The sequence below is a fragment of the Ochotona princeps genome, chromosome 12, assembly GCF_030435755.1.
Source record: "Ochotona princeps isolate mOchPri1 chromosome 12, mOchPri1.hap1, whole genome shotgun sequence".
NCBI classification, from domain to species: domain Eukaryota; kingdom Metazoa; phylum Chordata; class Mammalia; order Lagomorpha; family Ochotonidae; genus Ochotona; species Ochotona princeps.
In genome coordinates, this window is record NC_080843.1 from 8,321,598 (window position 1) to 8,341,754 (window position 20,157).

The following is a 20,157-nucleotide window of genomic DNA, read 5'->3' on the forward strand; positions in this document are numbered from 1 at the left end:
TTAAAAATATCCTAAATCAAACAAGCCTAAATTGAGGATTATATGTGTTCTAAATTTAGTCACTCCTTTTGTCTGTAGGGTGAATGTTCTAAGATGTTCCAGATGCCTGAAACCATGGAGATTACTGCGTCCTGCATGTTCTTGTCTTCTACACATACCTATGAAATAGAGCACCATTTACTTATCAGGCACAGAGTTAACTGCAATAGCTAATAATAAAATATAGCAATGTACTATAGTAAGACTTTTTTAAAGGAACTATGAATTATTGATGTAATTTTCTAGTTAATGTGTTCAGACAATAATTAACAATAATTAACACCAGGCAAAGTAAAATTGATAATGCAGGACCAGCATACCTCGGTTTTTGTTCATCTTTTTTATTTCAGCCTGAAGTAGTAGTGCCAATTTTCCCTTGTTCCTGTCTGTCCACCCACCTTATCTCTTTAATGGCGGAGACATCCCGAGAAATGTCCATAACACATAGAACTCATTTACTCATTGAGTCACTTGCTTTGCTTGGGAACCTACTGAGTGTTAACCTTAAACCAGGTGCACCTTCAGCATCAGGGGCTGCTCAAGGATCAAAGGAGCTGTCAGACAGCCTCATTGGTTTTCTCAAATAACAAATGGTTTCGCTTACAAGCATGTGCCAGTAGCCTGCTAGGACTGTACCAGATGTGATAAGCCAGGCAAAGACAGCCTCTGATCTCCTGAATTTGTTGTAGCCCACGATGCTAGATTGGAATCCACAACTCAATCAGAACTGTGGCCAAAGTGTAGGAAGAGATGAGGGAGGCAGCAAATAGTGACCAACGCTTCACAAGAGAAGTCAAGGAAGGCATCTTGGGGGAGCTGTGGTTGGGTTGCAGGTGTCGGCTGAGAAGAGAACATTTCAGGCATAAGCTGGAAGGCAAGATGGTGTGTGTTGCGCAGAAGTGAAAGCAGCATAGCACAGGTGTAGGAGGCCAAGCTGTCAGACTTCTCAGGATCTCACAGTCCAGGTCAAGAGTTCGGGTCATTTACCCAAAAGCTGCTGGCTGCCATTACTTCCAGAACACGGCAGCAGAAGGTCTTAAGCAAAGGTGCAAAGAGGAGGCAGCCAGGCCCGTCTCCACTTCCTCTTGACAGTTTTTTAGCTGGAAGTTAACTCAGTGCAAGCTGACAGGTGGAGACTTCCAGAGCCCACGTATTTGCAGGGAGGAAATTACAACCCCGCACAGAGCCCACGTATCTGCAGGGAGGAAATTACAACCCCGCACAGAGCCCACGTATCTGCAGGGAGGAAATTACAACCCCGCAAGGCTGCCCTGCCTGTGCCACCTTGCCTGCCCCTGTTCTCTGAGAAGTGCCAGTATGGGTCCTGGTCCTGGTCCTCCATCTCTACCCCATTGTGCAATGGATAATTAAGAAGAAATGTGCAGTTCCTGACCCCCAGCCAAAATGCTGTGCATACATATCCCCACTTTGGGGCTCCCCAGGAATCCCGCTGCACCCCCTTCCCGGGGATCCATCTGGGACTGTTGTCATTTGGTAAGGCGAGCTCCTGCAGGATGCTCAGGCCACTGCACTGGCTGAATGTCAGAGCTGTTATTGCAGGGTTAAACACCGGGATCTTCAGATGAAGCTTCTCAGTCACACAGCACACAGGCATCTCTTTCTGCTAGTCACACACCTGTGGAAAGATCTGGGCGTCTTACTGAGCAGGGGAGCACTTAGCTGGGAGCACCCTAGACTAAGAGCTGCCCAGGATGACTGGAAAGGGACCTAGACTTTGGTCCTCTTTTTCATCCGATACTGTTCCTCTGCCTTTGTCTCCCATCTGCCTCCACTTCCCACTGTGGTGGTGGCACCCACTGTGGTGGTGGCACCCAGTTTTTTCACACCACATTCTCAAAGAAGCTGGTCATCATTTTATGCAAAATAACTTTCAAAATGTAGACTTCAGCTGAGCAAAGCAGAACCTGAAGGTTCATCTGCGATTTGCTTTTTTTTACACCTAATTATTTATTCATGAGATTTGGCAGTGACCTTTTCAGCACCTTTTTTTTTTTTTTTTTGGATAAAAATTCTCTAGGAAGGTTACATTTTATTAAACTCATTATCCAGTAGGCTTCACGGAAGCCTTGGGAGGAAAAGCGGAACTGCAACAAGATCTGTGCATTTGATTAGCTGTTGTCTCCTGCTCGACTTTCAGAACGCCTACACCTACATGATGGGCGCCTGCGTGATCGTGTTTCGATTCTTCTCTATCTGTGGGAAGCACGTGAGTATGCCGGGAAAAACCCTGCCCAAGGTTACACCTGCACCAAAGATCCCAACTCCCTGCTGGGTTGGCATGAGCTGGCCTCTGGGTGCTCAGGGCTGTGCTTGGCAACTTCCTGGACATCCTTAGGGCTAACAAATGTTAAATATTGAAATGAAGCAGGAACAGACAACAGATGGTGGCTTTCCTGCCATTTAACTTTTCTTCCAATTTGCTGAGTAAACTCAGTCATCCATGAAGGAAAACATACATAAAGGCAAAGAAAAAAATGGCCATCATAAGTGTATGTTTACTTCCATCATTATTTTTTAAAAGTAATGTTACTACCAAGAAATTCTTCATGGTCAACTAGAACTTTGTGATTCTGGATTTTTTTAAACATTTAAACATTGTGGTGAATGTTCATGTATCTCAACCACCTGTGTTTTTGTGAAAACAGTACTGTTTCCTTTGTCATTACTGACATTATTTTATATAAACCTCCTAATGTAGCCAGAAAGGCAACATATTTAATCTCAGGTGGTTACTTAGGATTATGCGGCTGTGTAGCTATGTCTGTGAAAATCTCTGTTTAGAAGCTTGAACCTACCTGCTATAGGAACACATATGTAGCCCTTTTGATACAAACTGGGGACTAGAACAAACAGCTAAAACTCTCAGGGTGTCCCTTTGTCAGTGTGGCTGCAGACACAAACAGAACTTCTCCATGCTCATGCTTTTGGAATAGCACTCAGATTTCACACCTAGTAGAATCAACTTGCAGATCACACATTTGAGACTCCCCGTGTAGGCACTGCGCTGCCGGGGTCTTGCCTAGTGTGACGCACTGAGCGTTCTCCCATGTGCCCCCAGGTCACGCTCAAGATGCTGCTCCTGACGGTGGTGGTCAGCATGTACAAGAGCTTCTTCATCATCGTGGGCATGTTCCTGCTGCTGCTGTGCTATGCTTTCGCGGGGGTCGTGCTCTTCGGGACTGTGAAATACGGAGAGAACATCAACAGGTCAGGGCACGCTCAGCTCTCCAGTCGTTTGTCACATGTAACTTTTTAGTCATAAAATCACAAATTTAAAAAAAAACTTAAAATTCTGGCTGTAAAGGATGGAGGAAAGCAACTGGCTGTGAATTTAAATAGACAAAATGTAAATGAACCTTTTCCACTTGCCTGTTTACTGTCAAATCCTTAGAAAATTCACCAATAAAGCAAAGAATCTACAATTCGCCAACATTCAGGCATACAGGTCCTTCTGAAGGCAGTACTTTCAGTGTCTGCATTGCACCTACTATTATACTGTTTGGGGACTGGCATGGTGCTGTAGCATGCTCTACTGCACCTGTGGCATCAGCATCCTGTATGGATGCTGGTTCTACACCCGGATGCTCCACTTCCTATCCAGCTCACTGCTGATGGCCTGGGAAATCAGTGGAGCGTAGGGGGTCCTGCACCCACAAGGGAGACTTGGGGGAGACGCCTGGTTCCCTGCTTAGAAGTGGCCCAGCTCTATCAGGTGCGGCTCTTTGGTGAATGAACCAGCAGGTGGAAGATCTCTCTCTCTCCCTCTCTCTCTCTCTCTCTCACACACACTCTGGAACTCTGGAACTCTTTCAAGTAAAATAGTTAAATCTTTAGAATAAAAGGTGTGTTATTTCTTAGATGAAATGGTTTTGAGAAGGTTATTATTTATTATTTATTCATTTATTTACTGGTTTTTAAGAGGTTGGAACCTCCAGAAATGCAGTTATCTATGGCAAGCATGTTTCAAGGTTGGTCTTCTTTATAGATGTGTCTTACAGTTATTTTTTTTAAATTCTGGCCTGAGCAATTATATGTAAAATCTGCAGTAATTACTTGTCACACCGTACACCACTTGTACAACACAGCCCAAGTGAAGGAAGGGATTATTTTCAGTTGCCAGATCATGTACTCATTCGGTCAAAATCAATGGCAACAAGCAGTGTTGCGAGTCGATTGATTCCGTCAGCAACCCTTGCAGGCGACTACCAATGACAAGTGAGAGGCTGCGAGCCTTGGAGCAGTCACTTAACAACCAAAGGTCTTGCCACACGACTGGTATTGATACGGAGCAATCATAAGCCTTCATGACAAACTCAACTATTCCATATTCACACCCTGTTCGTTTTTTCTCTTAAATCAGGCATGCAAATTTCTCCTCAGCTGGCAAAGCGATCACCGTGCTATTCCGAATCGTCACAGGCGAAGACTGGAACAAGATTATGCATGACTGTATGGTAAGAATCTGTCCGTCGCTGGCAACACAACATCTTCCTCCTGGAACGCTGGCAATGTGGGGTTGGCAACACAACGCCTCCCTCAGGTTCCTCCTGGAACGCTGGCAATATGGGGTTGGCATCGTCACCCCTATTTAGCATCAAGACTTTGTATGCTAAATGTGTGTTCTGGCCTGTTAGCCCCTAAAATTGCATAGCAGCCTAAGACTCTGGGTAAAGTATTCAATTATCCTAACTTGCACTACTACAAGGCCACTGGATAAATATAGTTTTCTCCCTGCTTTTTCCATTGTGGCCAAGCAGGGGAGCCCCACTTGTTTGGTGGCAGCCACTGCTCTCTGAGCCCCTGGTTTCTCCCTGATACGTGCTTAGCTGTGGAGCCGAGGTCCCAAGACACCCTCAGAGCTCATGACAAGGCCACTGAGCCCCAATTCCTTTGCTGTTCTGCCCTCGCCAGGTTCATTCCACGCTAGCCTTGTGGTCTCAGTTTAAGCATCTGTTTCTTCCACTATTTTTCCCCAAGACTGCCAGTCCTGTGTTCTTTCAGGATTCTTTCTTCTTAGTGGCATAAAATACCACTGTCTTGAAGCATCAGCTTGAGTGGGTGTGTTCTCGCTACCTTTCACCCTTCACACTGATGTTATATTCTATAGAGGCTTCTGCAGTGATGGTAATTGGGACTGTCCAATTCAGCAGCTGCCAGCCAGAGGTGCTGTGTGACCACTTGAAATGTGACTGATGAAGTGCAGGAACTGAACAAATTTTGCTTAACTTCATGTTCATTAATACAAATTTGAATCATTTGAATCACAACATGACACTCGAGGCCATCGTACTGGATTGGCCAACTGTAGACTGTTGGCAGCAAGAGTGTGTGGGCACAGGTCCATGCCGTTCTCAGCAGTGTGTCCCCAAACACTCGCAGCAGCCTAGCACATGGTGGGAGCTAGAAGACTTCATGGCACAATTAAGTGGGGTCAGAATTTGCCAAATTAAGTATAACTTAGGACAGGCAGAATTAAATATATTTCCAAAGAAAGTACAAGTAGTAAGGAAAAGAACTAATCAACCAGGCAGGTCTCTGAGATGTTGGCACACTTTTTTAAGATTTTTTTTTTTTGGAAAATCAGATATACAGAAAGGAGGAGAGACAGAGGAAGATCCTCCATCCGATGATTCACCCCCTAAGTGGCCACAATACCTGGGACTGCACCAATCTGAAGCCAGGAACCCAGATCTGCCTCCATGTCTCCCATGTGGGTGTAGGGTCCCAAATCTTGGGCCCTCCTGGATTTCCTTCACAGGCTACAAGCGGAGCCGCAGGGATTAAGACCAGCGCCCACATGGGATCCTAGCACGTGCAAGGAGAGAACCTTAGCTGCCAGTCTAACTGTGCCAGGCCTGGCAACATTTTTAAAACATTTATTTATGAATTGGAGAAGAAAATATATTTTCCACTGGTTCACTCCCCAAATTGCCACAAGGACCAGGTCAAAGCCAGGAGCCAAGAACTCCATCAGGTCTCCTATGTGCACAGCTGGGACCTACACACGTGGATCATCTTTCACTGCCTCTGTAAGCACATCAGCAGGAAGCTGGGCCAGAAGTGGAGCAGCCAGGGATCAGCGCGGTGGTCAAGTGGCTAAAAGTCCTCGCGTTGTACATCCCATATGGGCGCCGGTTCATGTCCTGACCACTCCACTTCCCATCCAGCTCCCTGCTTGTGGCCTGGGAAAGCAGTCAAGGATGGCCCAAAGCCTTGAGACCCTGTACCTGCGTGGGAGACCCGGAAGAGCTCTGGGCTCCTGGCTTCAGGTTGGCTCAGCTCCTGCCGTTGTGGCTACTCAGGGAGTGAACCAGCAGACAGAAAATCTTCCTCTGTCTCTCCTTCTCTCTGTAAATCTGACTTTCCAAATTAAAAAAAAAAGGAAGAAGTGAATCAGCCAAGGCTTTAACATGTTCACGCTACACACTGGTGTTGAAGGTGATCTTGAATTGTCACACCACAACGTTGGCATCCTATTGGACTCATAAAATAGCAGACTGGAGCATCCTAATTTTCACTTGACCCAAACCTGGACATAAAGACCATCTGGGGAGTAAAGCAGCAGATAGAAGATTGATCAGTTTCTCCCCCTTCCTCTATAAATCTTTAAAAGAAATAAAGGGGAGAGAAGGAATTGCAGGGCTCTTGAACACCTGATTTTATTTCATAACATCTCCTTCAAAAGCTCTGGGAACTTCATGTGAAATTTGTATATTCAGTCCATATTCTTAAGTCAGAAAAACAATTCTTGAGACCTCACTTTCTTCACTTCATGCTGATGTGATAGTCACATAAGCTGAATGGATTCAATGCAATTCACAGATACAGTTCTGTTTATTTTTACTTTCTGCAATTTAGATCCTAATTAGTTGCTTATCCCTTGGGGTTAAGTGGGAGTGGCAGAAAGAAACTGATGGAGGAAGCTGTTATAATTGTGCCTCTCAAAATGACCATGAACTCAGATTCCACAAGATGAAACACAGATACTGTTTTTGATTTGGCTGCAGCTGACGTGCCCAGTGCGTGTGGCTTTGACGTTCTGTTGTATATGGTTGAGAATATGTTGACTAACTGGAGTCAGTTGGCACAAACTGTCATCTCTGTCTTTTCTCCACCTCCCCACACCCCAATTCCCCAAAGGTTCAACCTCCATTCTGCACTCCAGATGAATTTACTTACTGGGCAACAGACTGTGGAAACTACGCCGGGGCACTTATGTATTTCTGCTCCTTTTATGTCATCATCGCCTACATCATGCTAAATCTGCTCGTAGGTAGGTGAGGTTCGCTCAGTGTGTTTTCATCTCTTTAAGCTCAGGGACTTGGATAATTATGTACAATTTCGAATAATTAGCTTCGATGGCTTGAGGTGGGTACTTCACAGCATTAATTAGAAATGGTTGCCTTCCAATCTAGAAGCTGGGAAGACCTTTGAAAGACATGTAAATGATAGTTGATTGCAATTTTAAGACTCATACCATTCGAAATAATTATCGATTTCAAGAGAGCTCTTCCCGTGGATTGGGCTGAGCTCTTTCACCTTGTAGCGTTGAACTTGTACTCGGGAGAACAGCATGTTGTTCAGCCAGCTGTGGGGAGCCACCTAGAACTCAAATTGGTCTTCCAAAACTGCCCTGGGTCTCTGCACTAGGACTTCAAGCCAACTGGCGTCCGTACTTCTGCGCAGAATGTGTGTTTGTGCTCATGGCTGTCATGTTTTGGAACGACACAAGCTGGAAGGCTAGTTTAGTCCAAGTGTAAAACATGCCAACCTCTAAGCCATTGCTAAAAGCACTTCCAACATTGCATTTTATGATTTGGGTGACAAAATCCATCGTTTGGTAATTGGTGTTTTTACTTTTGATTAAAAAAGACAAGTTGGCGTAATTGTCTTAACTTCTGAAATTTTATTTTTTCAGCCATAATTGTGGAGAATTTCTCCTTGTTTTACTCTACTGAGGAGGACCAGCTCTTAAGTTACAATGATCTCCGCCACTTTCAAATCATATGGAATATGGTAGATGATAAGAGGGAGGTAAGAGTGGCTCACTGTTGACATAGCTCAATATATACATGGTTTTGTGGTTTCTGTAGAACTTCAATTGAACTTGGAATGATGGGTGAGTTGCAGAAAGCTGTCATTGCTAATTCTGTAGAACATGCAAGGAGAAAGGACAGAGTGGATTCTCCCCCTGCCCTTTCCGTCCACACACTTCCTCTTCATCAAACTTGTAGGTGATTAGCAAGGATGCGAAGCCAGGGAGCTCAGGGCAGAAGGAGGGCTGAGGCTACTACAGGGACACCAGAGAGGCAGGTGACCACCTCAACTTCAACAACAATCCTGCTTAAAGACACAAAGATATTATTTAGTGATGTCTCGGAGTGCGTTCTCTGTTATGATTTAATGGTTTTCATCACAAAGCTTGCCCACAATTTGTTAGAATTAAGCAACTTCCTTCCTCCCCCTGCTCCTTTCACCTCTCAACACATACTCAGGTATGTTCAGGAGCGGAAGACACAGCAGACAGGCCCATGCACTCTGAGGCAAAGAATGAACAGTCCAATCGTATAGTAGTGATAGAAGCAGCCAATGAGAGCATTGCTAACCCCAAAATTTCTGAAATGTTTCAAAATCTGAAATGTTTTGAGTATCTACATGATGGGTGCAAGTGGAAGATTACACATGTGAAGTGGGAGTTTCAGTAAAAACACAGGTGTACTGAAAACACTGATAAAACCGCATTCAGGCTAAGCATCATAAGGAATCCATGAAAAAAAATGCTGGTTTTGACTTGGGTCCCATTCCCAAGATCTATCATTATGCATATGTAATTATTCCAAAATCCAAATTAATACTTATTTCAAGAAGTTATGGGGTGATCACTTGACTGAGCTATTAAAAAAGCATCTGGGATACCCACACCCCCTATCCGAGTACCTGGGTTTCAGTCTTGGCTCAACTCTAATTTCAGCTGCCTCCTAATGCACACCTGGAAAGCAAATGGTTCAAGTAGTTGGGTCGCTGCCACCCACGAGGGAGAGGAAGATTGAGTTCCCAGCCACTATGGGCATTTAGGGAGTGAGCCAGCAAAAAAAAATTTAGGTATATTTGCGTGTCTATTTGTCTCATACACACACACACACACACACACACAGACCCCAAATTTCTTTAAAGTTTACAACTTCTTTTTTCAAATGAAAGTAAAATGGCTGAACACAGTTGGGGTCAGAGTCTAGAAGGTGCCCGGGTGGTGCTTGTGACCTAACAGCTAACGAGAATTCAGCCATGGAGGGTCGAAGGGAAGGTCTACACAGCCTTTCAGGAAGAGTTGATGTCACCTGTGTTATCCAAAGACATGGCCAGGGCTGGTGGGGCAGGTGATGCGATCTGCAAGGTAGCAATGCCTGTAAGATTCCCAAGTGTGTGGATGTGTTCTGACCCCAGAGGAGCATAGAGCTGGAAGCCTGGTTCTCTTGGATTCGGTTGTTCTGATCACTGGGGAGCCCTGGACAGCTTTCCATGCAAGAACAACTTAGAACAGATATTAAGCGGTGTCTAGCACCTGGAGTCGGTGAAGAGGCAGGCTGGCAAGTGTGTGAATGTCTGACTGGGCCCTCTATGAAGGTTGATTCCATAGAATGGGCTGCAAGAGCCTGAAGGGTTGGCTCTAGCTTGCCACCCTCTCCTTGGCTCCAAATATAGCCCTGTTGTGAGATGCCACTGGACCAGAGAGGCACCTGCAGAGGTGCAGTGCTTAACTGTGCATATCATGCCATCTTGGCACACAGTATGTTCCATCCACCAGGTCAGGTAGCCTGGCTGGCAGTGAGAAGGGCAGGACCAGTGCATCATCCTCAGGTCTCCGGATGCTTGCTCTGCCCACAGGGGGTAATCCCCACGTTCCGGGTCAAGTTCCTGCTGCGGCTGCTACGCGGGAGGCTGGAGGTGGACCTGGACAAGGACAAGCTCTTGTTCAAGCACATGTGCTACGAGATGGAACGGCTGCACAATGGCGGTGATGTCACCTTCCATGATGTCCTGAGGTATGAGGGAAGGAAGAGGGGTCTTCACCCAAAAGGCCAGGGCCCACGACTGCTACAAAGCATGGGTGGCCTTTCTCACCGTCCAGGAGGGATGCACTCTGAGTGAGGGTCCCAGCTGTGGGAGGCTGGCATCCACACAGGATGTACTACAAAGGCCTGGGGGCATAACCACCTTGTCCTTCCCAGAGCAAGAAGTAGCCTTGAAGAGCTAAGTGACTGCCCACGGTCAAGGGTGTAGCTGGGGGATGTAGCAAGAACATGTCCAGCCTGCTCTGCGTTGGTTGGCCCCTTCCTGGCTCACACAGTTTCCAGATTTTTCCTGGGCACCTAGACTGGCATTGTGGTCAGATGAAGGCTGTGTTAGTCCTGTGTGGGATCAGCAGCTGTGCCAGTGTGCCAGGGTTCCACAGAGAGAGCAGGAATGCACTGCCTCCCCATTTACCAGGAGTTTGAGATCCGGATGTGTGCGGCACAGGCTCCTTTGGGGGCTATGTAGAGAACCCACTGCAGGCCCCTCCCACTGGCACCCGACCTCTGCCTTTATCATCACAGGACGTTCCTCTGTGTGCATCTGTGGGTGCACACACGTGTCCAATCCCTCCGGTCAAAACGGGGGTCAGCCCCATGCCCCCGCTCTGCGGTGAGCGCATCCTCATTATGTCTGCAACAATTGTATTTCCAAATAAGGACCATGTCTGAGGCACTGGGGCTCTAACACCGCTCTCCCTCACCTTTTATTTGAGGGCAAAACATTCAAAATTCTTATCGTATCAGCCTCAGCAGGTGCCTATGGCTGGAATTCAGAGGTCTGTAAATTTGCAGAAGGAAATAATCACTCCTCCCCAAAAGGCAGTATTTTCTTCACTAGTGAACATTGACGGTCGTCATAGCCTGGCCCAGGGCTTTTCCAGTGTGTCTAGATGACACTTACTGCTTCAAGTGCTTCCTAGATGTTAGCCTGCTGGCTTATTTCCCATGGTACCATCATTACCCCATTTCACAGACTGGAAAATGGAGACCTGGTATGATATATACCCAAGCCGTGTCACTGTGCCGGAAACGGATCATTTCCAAACACTATCTGACAGTGATGTCCTTGCTGAACTTTGAGACACCTGCAAGGCTAAATCCCAGGTGACCGAGGCCTGTGTTTACTCTTCGCCCTGCAGCATGCTTTCGTACCGCTCTGTGGACATCCGGAAGAGCCTGCAGCTGGAGGAGCTCCTGGCACGGGAGCAGCTGGAGTACACCATCGAGGAGGAGGTGGCCAAGCAGACCATCCGCATGTGGCTGAAGAAGTGTCTGAAGCGCATCCGAGCCGTAAGTGCACTGCAGCCTGAGGCCCCGAAGCGAGAGGGACAGAGGGGCTTCATAGGAACAGAAGAGACCCCTCCATGGCTGGCCTTGCGTCCCTTCACACTGCATGCATGTCATCCTCTTACGGCGCTCAGAAGACACGCACACCCTCTCCAGCATGGCCTGCCACATGCTCAACAGCCACCCGTTTCTAATATCACATTAGTCAGGTTATTGATCTTCAAGTAGTTATCGTCTCAATATGTTGAGCTCCACTGTACAAAATCCCAAACATCTTCCCTGAATAGCAATGGAATGCACCAAATCCCTTTCACTTGCTCCTAAAATGGTCAACCTACTGTTAATGAGGTCATTTGGTCTAACAAAAGCCCACATTTCCTGGGATCTCTGCTGCTTCCTCTAGCCCATAAATGAATGAGTATATCCTATGTTGGCATATTATTGTTCCCACTGATTATTTCTATTTGCTAATGACTTTTACAAATGCTTTTGATTTATGCTTCACACACAGAGGGGAAAAAAATCTAAGTAACCCCTAAATCCGAATGTCTAGCAAATGTTTTTAATCTTGTTTCTCAGAACAAATTGACCGTAGAAACATGCTTCGATTGGACGAGAAAAGTTCCAACAAGAAGTAGCCCTGCACTCCCGAGGCGAGGCTGCCTGGGTCCCATGTCTCCAGGGTTCCAGGAAGCAGATCTATGCAGGAGAGTAGAGCAGGTGCCGAGATACCAGCCTACCAGAATGCACGAGCCCAGACAGCGGCTAACGTTTGCTTGCCCTGCCTCATAGAACAGGCAGGAATGAGGGGTTGCAGGGCAGGGAGCACCTGCCTGGATTTAACAGACACATACCAACATGAGTTGGAAGCATTAACACACCCACTTTAGTAACCTTCAATGACACGCAAGCTCGTGTCCATCAGCCTGCTCTGTGACACAAATGAAAATGGTAAGGAAGGCAGTCTCCAGTTCACCCTTGGAAGTATCTGACTTCCTCAAGAAGGTTTCTGAGAGGTCATCCATCCTGCAGGTCTTTGGAGAGGGGTGAAGACGACATGAGCCGAGAGGTGGAGCTGGAGGCCGAAGGAGGTGGGGCACACTTTCCTGTGACTGAAGCAATGGTCCTGTTTCCACAGAAGCAGCAGCAGTCCTGTAGCATCATCCACAGCCTGCGAGAGAGCCAACAGCAGGAGCTGAGCCGCTTTCTCAACCCTCCCAGCATCGAGACGACCCAGCCGAGTGAGGATGTCAATGCCAACAGCCAGGACCCGAACACACAGCCCGAGGTGGGTGCAGCCCCTGGCAGCCTCTGCCCACTGATCCTCCTCCGAGGTGCAAGAGCGCTCTCCTCTCCTTTCCCTGGCCCAGTTTGGGGCTGTTTCCACCTGTTGGCTCCCCAGTCTATGGGAACCTCCTATCACCAACTGTAGCTCACCTGTCAGCAAGGGCAGGGAGAAGTGTGCTCAGCCGCCCTGCCGTGGGTCAGCTCTGAGGATGGACAGTGATGAAGTCCCAACCCCAACAAGGAAGTGGGAATGTGGGCTGTAGACCTCTCTGGGTTAAACATCCCAAGACGGGGTAACCAAAAAACCAGGAGAGGATATTGAAGCTACATGAAAAAACAGAGGTGGTGAGAAGAGCCAGAGAATGGGTCACTCGGCTCTTCCACAGTCAGCAGCTGCTTCCTCCCCTGGGGCCCATCCCTGCGCTCTGTTGTAAGAATGCTGCTCAGCCATTGCCCCCTCAGGTGGACGACAGGCTACTGTGTTCAAAGCAGCCAGTCCCCACACCCTTCATCGCCTTCTGCAAAGCCAACCTCCCTGCCCCAACCAAGATACATGAGGTCAAGGAGATGCGCGACGACGAGGTGAAAAGAATGTGGGGCAGAGACCACCCACAATGCTCAAGGGACGGTGCCACCTGGAGAACTGTGCCTGCTTCGTGCCAGGCACTCTCCTTGCTCCCCTGACTCCTGCTCCCTCTCCCCGGGGTGGACCCACTGCAGCCACACTGCTCCTCCCACCTGCTGCCCCCTTGGTGTGGGACGGGTCCAGGCCAGTGCAGAGGAGGAACAGAGTGTCCTGTGAGAGCTGATTGCTTGCTGTTTGCCACCCTCAGACCAGCAGCCAGCAGCAGCTCCTGAGCCCCACGCTATCTGACAGAGGAGGGAGCCGGCAGGATGCAACGGATGCCGGGAAACCCCAGAGGAAATTTGGGCAGTGGCGCCTGCCATCAGGTAGGTTCACCCATCTCCCCACTGCTAGAGGCCCATGGAAGGTTCTTACCCAGCATGCATCTCTGTCCCTCATTCTCATCTGGCATGACTGGGAAGGCAGCCTCTGTTAGAGTGTGACACCATAGCCACGGTCCAGAAGGCGAGCAGGGCATTGCTACGGGCTGCCTGTGAGCATTCGGAGCATCTCCAATACAGCACAGCCTGTCTAGTCAGAGACGGAGAGGGCACACACAGTCATTTGAGAGGTACCACAGCCTGCCAAGAAAGCGCAGGCTCCTGCTTCGTCTCAGTGGACATCATACAGCTGAGCCAGTCACCATCTCCATGCAGTTTCCTTGCTACCTCAACAGAAACAAGCATTTATGTGGCATGTACTGCATTCCAATCATCCTTCAAAGTGCATTACTTGTGTTCTCTCAGTTAAACTTCCCAAAGATATTGTTTTCTACACTTTACTGAATGAGTAAGAGAATTTTTTTCTAGAGGAAAAGCCAGGATGATCCCATCAGGAGTCCATCAATGCTCTTGACATTCTAGGTTCTCTATACATGGCCTCCTCTGTGGAGCACCAGCCCAGAGTGGAGTGGGGCCTCATGATGCCTTAGCTGTGCCCCAACATCAGCCCCATGCTGGTGGCCAGATGGATATCAACTTTTCTGTAACGGGCTTATCCTATAGTCCAGCCTACATTTCAAGGCTAAAGATTTTGAGTCAATTGTAATTACCACCACCACTGAGGAAAAGATCCTCTTTCCTGTCCAGAAGTTGTTTTTTGTTTTTTTTGTTTTGTTTCGTTTTTATTCAGGGACCACAGGGAACCCAGCTTCTCTTGAGTAAAAAAAAGTATAGAGTGACAGGATATGAGACTGGGTAAGTGGTGGGGCTGGGTCATGAAAATGCTTAAATGAGAAGCTGAACGACTTCCACTGCATCCTGTAGGCAGCTGGGAGCCAGGGATGACTTCCAGCCAGATGTGGCCTTTGGGATCTGTGCTGTGGGAGGACTGATTTGGTGGCAAGACAACGTAAACTGTCATTCACAGTACCTGGATGCAGGCTAGGATCAGAGGATGTGAGAATGCCCTTTCCAATCCTCCCCATCAGGTGTGGAGGCTGTGGAGCACACTGGGATTTCGGGCACTGCAGGGACAGGTAGGAAAGATGATTTGGGGGAAGAAGGAACCATCCTTGGTATTTGCTTCAATAGGTAAAAGAAAAGAAATTACAAAAAGTGCACCCAAAAGTTTGTGCCTACTGAACCCCAACGGGATGTTACTGGGGACATATGGAGTTTGATAAAGAAAAGAATGACAAAGCGTTGTCAGAGGGTCCCAACAATGCACTGGGTGTCATGCCACACACTTCCCTTAGGTCATCTCATTTAACCTATATTTTACAAGAGTCCAGTGAAGCAGTCTACACTCCCATTTTATATGCAGGTAACTTTTAGCATTTTCTACCTTTGGTACTTGTTTCAAAGTGAAAGGCATCAGTAGCATTCAGTCCCCCTAATGATACTGTTGTCAAAATGCATCATTTAAAACAGTAGCAGGAGGAGGTGAGTGAGCTGATGACGACATGCTACTTGGGATGCCCAAATGCCACAGCAGAGTGCCTGGCTTCCAGTCCCATCTCTTCTGCAGCTTGCTACTAATATGCCCTGGAGGCAGCAGAGATGGCTCAAGTGGTTGGGTCCTTGTAACCGATGTGGGACCTGGGTTAAGTTCCTGGCTCCTGGCTTCAACCACAGGCCAGTCCTGGCCATTGTGCATATTTGATAGGACCTCAGCAGACAAGCCATCCCTCTCTGTCTTCTTCTCTCTCCCGCTCTCTCAAATAAACAGAAAATACATAATGAAAATAAATGATCAAGTCCTGAAGTGTTTGTTGGTTAACATTTCTGGCTAGGATGTGGAGCTCACGGCATTACTGATGGGAACATGGTCACTGCTTAAGAATGATTCCAATAGGTTGCAGCAGCACCAAGTTGCTCCTAAGACCCTTGTTAATTTCACAGCACCAAAGCCAATCAGCCATTCAGTGTCTTCAGTCAACTTACGGTTTGGAGGGAGGACGACCATGAAATCTGTGGTGTGCAAGATGAACCCCATGACGGACGCTGCGTCCTGTGGCTCCGAGGTGAAGAAGTGGTGGACCCGGCAGCTGACCGTGGAGAGTGATGAAAGTGGAGATGACCTTCTCGACATTTAGCCGGAAATCAAAGCAGACGGTGGTCTCGTGGTGAAACCCATTTTGTGTTTTTCTTGATTGTCCAGTGAACAGTCTGTCATTGGGATATAGGTTAGACACGGTGTGGCACAAGATTTCTTTTTAAATGACTTGTGCCCTGCATGGGAAGGCATAATGGTTGGTCTATCCCAGTTGGGAGTAGGATGGATGGTTGTCAAGTGCTCAAGGACATTTGTACTCTGGCACTGTTGGCAACACAGAAACCAAGTCAGCGACAGGTGCGGGTCATGCAGAACTTCCCTCACTTTGTGTTGGTGAACTGAGGTCTACATTCATATGTTGTCTTCTACACTATTGCCGGTCCTCAAGAGGTGCAAGCCACAGGGGCTGATCTCAATGGTACAGGCGCTTCAACTTCAGTCCCTCTCTTCCCCATGCCCACTAGAAATACTTCTCTTGGGAGAATTTATTATTTATGATTGATCTGCAAAGGTCAGCATTGAGCTCACGCTAAAAAAAAAAAATAGTAGTTTTACAAACTACAGATACTGAATTTTTACAACTCTATTCCTTCACATTTTATTTTAAAAACTAGGTACAGGATTATCTGAAAATCAGAGCATGCTAACTTCTGTTCTTAGCACCTCTAAGGAGCTGTTACATGCACACACACACACCCACACATACACACAATGATATGCACAAGAAACAGGAAATGATACTAGTCCAAGGAGCAAGTTGATTCTAAACAAACCAAGAGTGGGAAACTGGAGAGACATAATTCTGCAAAAAAAGTTTCTTTAAAATCTGTTAAAATTACTGACCTTAGAAAAAAATGTATAATTATGACATTTTTTAATTTGCATGTTCAGAGTGGTCATTGGCTTCATTTTTGCCTCCATCTTGCTGTTGTCACAGACCCCGCGAGCTGATCCCAACACAACATCGCCTGGTGGAGCCCAGAGGGGCTCCTGCTCCCCAGAATGTCCCTGGGCAACGACGGTGTCTCCAGCATCCTGCCCTGAGCTGCCAGGCTAGCTGTCCACCATCCGCCACAGTTCTTCCACACATCACTGGTCCATATGCTCTGGGAGCATTTAGAGAAGCAAAATGACTAAAAGAAGTCTTAGACCTTTTGTGCTAAATCAACTGAGTAGTTTAGATGTGGCTTTTAACTGTGTGATCAATGGTTCCTTAAAAAAACAAACACCTTCAGAGCCTCTCTCTCCAGCGTGGAGACGGCCGGTGGCCTCTTTCCTCACCATTCCTCAGCACACACAGCACTCCTGCCGTGTCCCGACTGAGGTGTGCTGACAGGCTGTATGATCCGCTGCAACTCTGACAGACACTGGGTCGTTCCCGTCCGCCCACCAGACAGGATTTTATCTCCATTCACTTGGAGTTTGCTTTTCGTATATATATAAAGATTGGATTTGTAAAAGAATTTGAGCTGACAGCCATGTTTAGATTCTTTCTGTGACAGTGTGGTGGTGTGGAGGGTGGCATTTGGCAGCTGGCACTTTCTAGATCTGCTACTGAATATTCAATCCATAATTAGTTAACAGAAACTCTGTCCCTGGTCTTTGTGTCCACTCCATTCCCTGAGCCAGAATGTTCTACGCACGCTGAGGCCCAGGGGGTGGCAGGACACTGTGTGCTTTTGCAAGCCTGCAAAGGTTCAGGAAAGACGTGTCCAGAGAACAGGTGTAGACTAGCACTGCAGAGAAAAACTCGATTGTGTTTTTTTTTTTTTTGGCTCATTACACTTGAGTAGGACAACTTCATTCTCACAAAACCGCTCAGCCCTTCCTAAAGTGTCAGTAACTGAGGCTCCACAGAACATCAGTGTTTTGCATTCTGAATAGCAATGTGTTTAAAGCCACAGCACCCCACATTTTCAATAAGGTGAGACCAAATTTTGCCTGTGGGAGTCAGAGCAGTTCTCAGTGCCTCCTCAAGATAAGTGTCACTGCCTTGTAGACTTCCATCCCACAGTACAGCAACAGGAACAGTCAGGCCACAATGTTGCCCGGTCCTTCTGGAGGCCAGGCACCAAGACCGACCCTGCCATTGTGCCACCCACTGCAGGAAGGCAGTTGAGGGATGCATCACTTGCAGAGACTTACGGCGGGAAGAGCTGAGGGGTCAGCAGACCACACACGCTGCCCATATGGCCATCTGCAAGGAGAAGGGACATAAAAGCGGGACAGGCAAGGACCGAATGGCCAGGCTGCCGATTGCCACTGCACTCCAGCCGTGCCCATCAGCATGGCGGCTGCTTGCACCCTGCCCATGCTGAAGAGCCAGCATTTTAAAGCTTTGTGTGAAAGTAATCTCTAAGCCAGCCGCGTGTGTACACGTGCACACACACATGTGCTCCTATTTGTGGAAAGTGGCTTTCTGCAGATGCGTGGCTTTCAGCATCCTGTCTAGCAATGGCACTGTTGATTCAAGTCCTTCAAAGCAATACCACACTTTAACCAGGCAAAAGCAGGGTAGTCCCAGTGGAATCTGGCATGAAAAGGAGAGCCTCACCCACGCTGCCTCTTCTTCACCCCTGCCTTAGATTACTCTGTCCCACACAACAGAGAAGTTGAAGGGCCTGCAATATAGCACAGTGAGTTAACCTGTCACTTGCAACACTGGCATCCAAATGAGCACAGGTTCAGGTCCCAGCTGCTCCACTTTGGATCCAGCTCCTGCTAATGCACTTAGGAAAGCAATGGATGATAAGACAATTGCTTGGGCCCCTGTCATCCACCTAGGAGATCCAGATGATGTACATGGCTCCTGGCTTAGACCCTGTCAAGCCCCTTGCATCACAGCCTTTTAGGAAATGAACCAGTAGAAGGAAAATATCTTTTCTGCTCTGTTTCTCCCCCTTTTTCTGAAACTCTGCCTTCTAAATAAATAAACCTTTGAGAGAAAAAGAAGCTGAAATGCTCACTTTTGCTACCTCTGAGTGCTAACTTACTTGGAAATAGGATCTTTGCAGAGCTAATTAGTTGTGATGATGTCATCCTAGAACAGGCTAGGAAACACCCCCACTTATTTTTAAAAATTAATTTTTATTTGAAATGCAGATTTTATAGAGAGTGGAGAGAGAAATCTTTCATCTACCAGTTCACTATCCAAATGTCCTCAACAGCTGACTCGGGTTTCCTGTGGGTCTCCTGGGTGGGTGCAGGGGCCCAAGGACTTGGGCCATCCTCTACTGCTTTCCTAGGCCATAGCAGGGAGCAGCCAGGACATGACCAGGCACCCATATGGCACATTGGTGCTTGCAAGCAGAGGATTCCCTAGCTGCACCACGGCACCTGCCCACAAGGCCCCTAATCCAAACGTGATTGATGCCCTTAGGAGAAGAGAGAGGCACACAGACCATCTGGCAAGAAGAAAGTGGAGACTGCAGTGATGCTGCCACAAGCCCAGGAATGCCTAGGGCTAGCGGAAGCTGCAACAGGAAGAAGGACCCCTCCCAGAGGTCAGAGGGCAGATGGTCCTATGGACACTTTGGTCTCCAGAACTGTGAGAAAATGAATTTCTATGATAAACCATACACTTTATACGACTTTGTTATAATAGCCCTAAGAAACACGGGCCCTGCCCCCTGCTCCCAACCCCAAAGATAGGCCAGTCCAACCTCATGCTCCAAGGAACCAAGTTTAAAAAACACTAGTAGAGATCAAGGATCATGAGTCTTGGAGAACAATGGATTTTCAAGCCCCAGAGTAAGTCATACCTTCTCTCCACCAAAGCTGAAGCCTTGCTTTCCAGGAAGGTAGAGGCAGGAATCTCTTCACAAAATCCACAAAAAGGACTTAATCTGCACCGATCTGCAACATACTGTGAAGTCATTAACTGGCTGTTTAACCTCCCTATCAGAATTCTCAGCTGACCAATCGTTAAGCTTGTACCATCTCAGCTAAAGTTATAATCATGGTTGAAAATTACATCTCAGCTCGCACATCACTGCTCCTGATTAATATCTGTCCAGGGCTGGCCAAGCTCAGGAGTGCTCAAGGTGACTCTGGTGGCCTGGGGGTGGAGGATGCTCTTGGCCCACATTCTTAAGAGACCTTGGCCATGCTAGAATCCTCAGAACTTGCTCCTCACAATATCAGCATGCAGACCCTTTGATGACTGTGGTGGTTTCCAAGCCCTTGTCTCCAGGCTCAGGAATCTAGTAACCCAACAAAACCAAAGCTCTCTAGATGTGCTTCTACAACTTGCTTCTTTTTAATCTTGTGGTCTTCTATGTACTCAGTCATCCTAAGCTCCTTCTCTTCTATGGTGGAGAATTAGGTCCC

The 20,157-nt window shown here is 47.5% G+C and overlaps 1 protein-coding gene across 2 annotated transcripts in view; it reads left to right on the forward strand.

Annotated features, from left to right (window-relative positions):
• Window positions 1–17,133, forward strand: part of NALCN (sodium leak channel, non-selective) — a 258,521-nt gene extending 241,388 nt beyond the window's left edge. For both annotated transcript variants that reach the window (XM_004577371.4, XM_058670621.1), the window contains 10 exons: window positions 2,198–2,266; window positions 3,119–3,267; window positions 4,421–4,514; window positions 7,201–7,333; window positions 7,979–8,094; window positions 9,946–10,103; window positions 11,273–11,423; window positions 12,559–12,708; window positions 13,541–13,658; window positions 15,675–17,133. In XM_004577371.4, the coding sequence (XP_004577428.2) occupies window positions 2,198–2,266; window positions 3,119–3,267; window positions 4,421–4,514; window positions 7,201–7,333; window positions 7,979–8,094; window positions 9,946–10,103; window positions 11,273–11,423; window positions 12,559–12,708; window positions 13,541–13,658; window positions 15,675–15,868 (1,332 nt within the window). In that variant the 3' untranslated portion in view covers window positions 15,869–17,133. The remainder of the gene's footprint in view (window positions 1–2,197; window positions 2,267–3,118; window positions 3,268–4,420; window positions 4,515–7,200; window positions 7,334–7,978; window positions 8,095–9,945; window positions 10,104–11,272; window positions 11,424–12,558; window positions 12,709–13,540; window positions 13,659–15,674) is intronic.
• The last annotated feature ends 3,024 nt before the right edge of the window (window positions 17,134–20,157 follow it).